The sequence below is a fragment of the Peromyscus leucopus genome, chromosome 16_21 (assembly GCF_004664715.2).
Source record: "Peromyscus leucopus breed LL Stock chromosome 16_21, UCI_PerLeu_2.1, whole genome shotgun sequence".
In the NCBI taxonomy this organism is placed as follows: domain Eukaryota; kingdom Metazoa; phylum Chordata; class Mammalia; order Rodentia; family Cricetidae; genus Peromyscus; species Peromyscus leucopus.
The window spans coordinates 12,645,907-12,651,906 of NC_051084.1; the positions used below are offsets into that span (position 1 = coordinate 12,645,907).

The 6,000-nt window shown below is 50.1% G+C and overlaps 1 protein-coding gene across 1 annotated transcript in view; it reads left to right on the forward strand.

Annotated features, from left to right (window-relative positions):
* The window catches only part of Tbc1d22b (TBC1 domain family member 22B), a 70,924-nt gene that overhangs the window by 37,474 nt on the left and 27,450 nt on the right, over nt 1-6,000 (forward strand). The window contains exons 6-7 of the mRNA XM_028885035.2: nt 197-325; nt 2,608-2,673. Of these exons, the coding sequence (XP_028740868.1) occupies nt 197-325; nt 2,608-2,673 (195 nt within the window). The remainder of the gene's footprint in view (nt 1-196; nt 326-2,607; nt 2,674-6,000) is intronic.

Sequence of the window (6,000 nt, forward strand, 5' to 3'; positions counted from 1 at the left end):
GGTTGGGAAAGCTGGCCTCCCTTCGCCTGCCCACCCAGAGTCCACTAACCAGAAGAGGGCGAGCACCAGGTGGCCTGACCCCAAAGGGACCCGCCTCGCCCTCCCGGCGGTCCTTCTTTCTGTTCCTTGGTGGTTTCCCAGCTACTGCTCAGGCGAGAGTGAAAACCCATCCTCTGACGGACAGTGTTGTCTTTAGGGCTATCTCCCGGCAAACACCGAGCGGCGGAAGTTGACCCTGCAGCGGAAGCGGGAGGAGTACTTTGGCTTCATCGAGCAGTATTATGACTCCCGAAATGAGGAGCATCACCAGGATACTTACAGACAGGTACGGCGTCTGTGGTCTGCGCTGGACCTGTCCCCAGCTGAGGTGCCCCTGGAGCCTCTGTCCTGTGTGTTTGGGATTCTCTTCCCTCTTTGCTTTCAGCAGCTCCCACTTTGGCATTTTAAAACAGAACTTACCATGCACGTGTATGGGTGCAATGTGTGTATTTCAATTTTCTTCTCATTTTTAACGATGTGCATGTGTGTGGATATGCACACATGAGTTCAGGTGCCCATGGAAGCCAGAAGAGGGTGTTGGATCCTTGGAGCTGGAGTTAGAGACTCTTGTGAGCCGTCTGATGTGGGTCTGAAAACCAGACTCCAGTCTTCAGGAAGAGCAGTAAGCACACTGAGCCAGCTCCTGATTGTTTTTTTTTCTTCTGAGACAGGACCTCACTGTAGCTCAGACTGAAGCTCGCCATGTAGCTGAGGCTGACTTTGAACCTGCCTCAGCTTCTTGATTGTTGGGGTTATGGGTATGTGCTACTGACTCCTTAGATAGATGTGTTTCCTGGCACTGGTCAGTGGTGGTGCGTTCTCATCTTTCATGTGTGTCCAGATCGTCATACGTACGCAGACACAGGTACAGACGTGTGCACGCACGCACGCACGCACGCATTACCACTGGGTGTAGGACTTAAGGTGAGGCCTGTACTTGTAACGTGCTCCCTGGTAACAAAGGTGCTGCTGACCACAGGCCATCCTGTGAGGATTAAGGGCCATGGGACACACAGTAGAGTCGGAAAGCTTGGAGGTGGTTGGTCCCCTCTGGGACAGTGTGTCTCTGTGGCTTCTACAGTGCCCATTCAGACCCTCGGGCTGCAGAGGTCCTCAGACCTGCAGAAGTGTCCGCCAGCAGCAGCCTCACACGGGGCTGGTAAAAGGTGGGCAGCAAACAGCTGCGGTGACTGTCCCCAGAAAAACCTCTTCTGACGTGGACTGTCTTCAGGACATTAGCCTAGGCACAGGAAAGGTCTCAGAGCCGATCCTAACTACAGTGACCTCTTGGGTAGCAGAAGTGGCTCTGGTTACCAAAGGTCAGCTGCCCTGACTTCCTGTTCCTGCCCTCCTCTTACTCACTCCCTGACCTTATGAGCAGTCCTGCCCTGACTTCCTGTTCTGGCACATTTTTAGCAGCAGTTGGAGCTCTTTTTATTCTTAGCAGTAGTTGCGGGTTTTGTTATTTAGACAGGGTCTTGGCATGTATCACGGCTGGTCTTTAACTCACTCCATAGACCAGGCTGGCCTCAAACTCCTGCCTCTGTCTCTCAAGTACTGGGATTACAGGAATGCTGTGATGACTGTCACACCCCCACCCAGCTGGTTTTTGAGACAGGGTTTCACTTTGTTGCCTAGGCTGGCTTATAGTCCAGTCTGGCCTTAGACCTCAGCCTCAGCCTCCCTGGTGCTGGGAATATGGGCACGCACCACCACACCAGACTCTTAGGAATTGTAGATGAGTAAGATCCTGAAAGGGGGTACGCACTTGGTCGTGTCTGGTAAACAGGTACTGTGCCAACTTCAGAGAACCAGAGGAGAGCCGTGGACTGCCTCAGGCGAGAAGCCTGTTCTGATTAAGTAGCTTATTTAGGGGTTGTAAATGGAGGCTTTTCTCATTTCACTCCATCCCGCAGCCATTTCCAAATAATCACTCAGAGGCTTATATTAATTATATATGTCTGACTGATGGCTCAGGCTTATTACTAGCTAGCTCTTACATTTTTTTTTTTTTTTTTTTGGGTTTTTCGAGACAGGGTTTCTCTGTGTAGCTTTGCGCCTTTCCTGGAACTCACTTGGTAGCCCAGGCTGGCCTCAAACTCACAGAGATCCGCCTGCCTCTGCCTCCCAAGTGCTGGGATTAAAGGCGTGTGCCACCATTGCCCGGCCATATTTCTTATCTATGCTTTGCCATGTGGTTCATGGCATGTTAGCTCATTTTCTACATGTCTTGCTAGCTGTCTGCCTTGACTCTGCCCTTCTTCATCACCAACTTTAGTTTGATTGTACCGCCTAACCTTATTCTGCCAGGCTATTGGCCAAAGCAGCTTTATTTATCAACCAATGAGAGCAACATATATTCACAGTGTACAGAAAAACCATCCCACAGAAGGGGGTGTTTCCATTCTGAGCTGTGGCTAACATGGGGACATAACTTCTCCTAGGTGGGTCTAGCTGGGCTTTGTCTGTGTCAGCCGGTCTTTTAAAGCTAGGCTGTGCTCCAAGTGCTCCTTTGATTCTGATGTCTTAGACATTCTTAGACATTTGGCTGTGGCTTCTGTTTTTCAGATTCACATTGACATTCCAAGGACGAATCCTCTCATTCCATTGTTTCAGCAGCCGCTAGTCCAGGAGGTGAGTGGATCCCTGCTGTCTGGTCCTTCTCCTGCCTGGGCCCAGTGGCTCCTGTTTGGTACCCCATGTCCACGGTTTCAGGCGTTCTCATCTGCCCTTCATAACAGGCCTGAGTACCAAGTAGTACTTTGCCCGAGCCTAGAAGCAGTCAGCATCCTACCTTAAAATTCCTGTTCCTAGGTTTGTTCTACTTTTTTTTTTTTTAAAGATTTATTTATTCATTATGTATACACTGTTCTGCCTGCAGGCCAGAAGAGGGCACCAGATCTCATTACAGATGGTTGTGAGCCATCATGTGGTTGCTGGGAATTGAACTCAGGACTTCTGGAAGAGCAGGCAGCACTCTTAACCACTGAGCTATCTCTCCAGCCCGGTTTGTTCTACTTTTTAAAGCTGGAATGGTGATTTTTTTTTTTAAATAAAATACATGCATCAATTTGCTATTCTCTTCCCTTTTTGTGCACAGTGGGTAATTAATAGTACCTAACTCAGGGCATCACATGTGTTTCCAGGTATTTTTCCATTTTCCCAACTTAAATTTAGTACCCATTAACTCATAATCCCCTTTCCTCTACCACCACCATTCTGTTTCTTGTCTATGGATGTAATCACTCTAGATACCTCAAATAAGTAGAATTATATAGTATTTGTCATTCTGTGTCTGGCTGAATTCACAGTGTCAGAAGTCCCTTCATTAAACATTTTTATTATATGTATGTATTTATATTGTAGAGGGCACACCATGGTATGTGTGTGGAGGCAGGGGACCACTGACAAAGGCTGGTTTTCTCCTCCCACTGTGTGGGCCCTGGTCATCAGTCTTGTCAACAGTTACCTTTACCCACAGAGCCACCTCCCACCCGTCCTTTGATTTTAACTATTCCATCGTCATTGCTAATATTCCATCACGTGAATAATGTGACATGTATTGTGGACACGTGGGTTGCTTATCCTTTTCGGCTGTGGTAGTTAATCTATAATGAACATGGCTATGCAAATACGTTGTAGACCATGTTTTAAATTCCATTGGAACTAAATCCAGAAGTGACATTGGTGGTGATGTTTCAAGACCTTGAGTTACTGGAGCACATGGAAGTTTCCAGTAGGACCTTTAACTTCCTCGAGCAGGGACTATCCTCCGGTGAGACCAGCAGCTTCCTTTGCAGCTCTGCTGAGGTCAGGACATGGAGTGGCAGGGCTTTTGAAGCGAGCTTTTTGCTTCTTCATAATAGAGAGGGACGGTAGGAAGACTGATCTGTAGCTCTGGATAATATCCATATTCCATTTAAGGACAGAGGTCTCTCCTGCTGGGATCTGTCGTAACTTTGAACACCAAAGGGAAGATTGTGGGGTGACGCCATTATCTCACCTGAGATGCCGCACAAAGGAAGTGGAAATGCACTCCTTTCCTCCTGTCAGTCTCTGAAGGCTCAGCCCTGCTTTCTCCCCTCCACCTTTCACCCCCGTATGCCCGCTCTCATTTTAGAGGTGTGGATAACGGCTTACCAGGCGTCCCCTGCTGGTGGAGCCTCGATCCAGAGATGGAAAGCCACACTTTCCGGTTTTCCTTGCACCCCCCTTGTGTACAGGGGTGTTGTCATTTTAAGCAAATGGAGGCACAGAGACCTAACCAGCCCCGGTGCTGAAAGGCTTGCAGACCTGATGGTGCTCCAGCACTATGGGTAGTGAGTCCGACTTGCCCCGCTGGTGGAGGAGTTGGTGTGGGAAGCCCTTCAGGCTGTCCTCTTCTCCCTGAGGGGCAGTCACTGCAGACTTCTCCTGTAGCGCAGAGCCCTGTTCCCCAGGCAGCCAGGCTTCTTGTCTTCATTTTGCATCTGTCTGGCCTCTTTCCAGTGTGATGTGTGTGTGTCTACGTCACTCGTTCTCCTGACTTGAACAGCCGGTCACTGAGGCTGAGGCTTTGGGGTAGCAGGTGCCCTTCCTTGTAAGTCCTTCTGAAGGCCAGTCTGAAGACAATTGTTTGCTTTTTGTGACACTGGGGATCAAACCAGGGCCTCTCATGTGCTAGGCAAGTGTTCCGGACCAGGCACCAGGTCAACACAGGGAACAGGGATGCAAGGAAACAGTAGGGCTGGGAATTCTTGCCTTTTTTTTTTTTTTTTTAGAAAAGAGTGGCTCTAGCCTGGGCTACATTTTGTTTTGTTTTGTTTTTCGAGACAGAGTTCCTCTGTCTTCCTCAGGTTTGTCGCTTTTGGAGCCTGTCCTAGAATTCACTCTGTAGAGCAGGCTGGCCTCGAACTCACAGAGATCCCCCTGCCTCTGCCTCCCGAGTGCTGGGATTACAGGTGTGCATCACCACTGCCCAGCCGTTGGGCTACATTTCAGAGGAAGAAGGGGGTCCTTTACAACAGAGGAGCGAGTGCAAGAGGACTCCCTTCAGAGGTTTAGTAAGACAAGGACACCACACCTCCCTCAACCACGGAGGACACATGAAGAGCCCTGTTGGAAGCAGGGAGGCCAGCCCACTTCTAAGGGGTGCTTGGTTCCGGCTGTTAGCCCAGGTCCTCCTCAGCTCTGCTGCCAGATTCTCTGGGAGGGGCTGACAGCCTCCAGTGTGTCCCTGGGTTCCTTACATCGTCCTTACCCTGGAAGACCGTCTCCCAAAGCTGCCCAACGTTTCCCTTCCATCATTCTTGGAAGTCCTTGTCTGCAGGCCTGGCTGGGGTGGGGTGTGCTGTGGATGCCATCTCCCTCCTGTGGGTGTCACGGAGACTCGGGACAGCACAAAGCCGTTCTCCAGAAGCGCCAGGCCTGGGGGTCATGGCCACCAGGGCAGAGCGGTGAGCACGTGTCACTGGATTGAGAGAAGATGGGGAGCTCAGAAGGCCCAGTGCCAGCCTCGGGCACCTGCAGGATGGACGGGCAGGACTCTGTTAAGGGGCCATGAAGATCTCTTTTGTCCCCAACAAGCCCTCTGGCTTATTTTAATTGGTACATATATAACTCCAAAGACTCTCTCATGGGGTCCCTGGCTGACTGATTTCTCTGTCTCAAACCCCGACTGCAGAGGCCTGTGGGACTGTATCTTTTCATTTCTGGGTTATTGCATTGTTTATTTTGGGGGGACGTGTGCACGCCATGGCATGTGTGTGGAGATCAAAGGACAGGTGGTCAGGAATCCTTTTCTCCTTCTGTAACGTGGGGATTGGAGACTAAACTCCGGCTGTCAGGCTTAGTGGTGAATGTGTTCACCTGCTGATCCGTCTCACCAGACTTTCCCCAGCTCATGTGTGGTTACATCCTGATGCACGAAGGACTTCCTGCAAAAATAGTGTCACCAATCCTAGTCAGACTGAACCAGAAAAA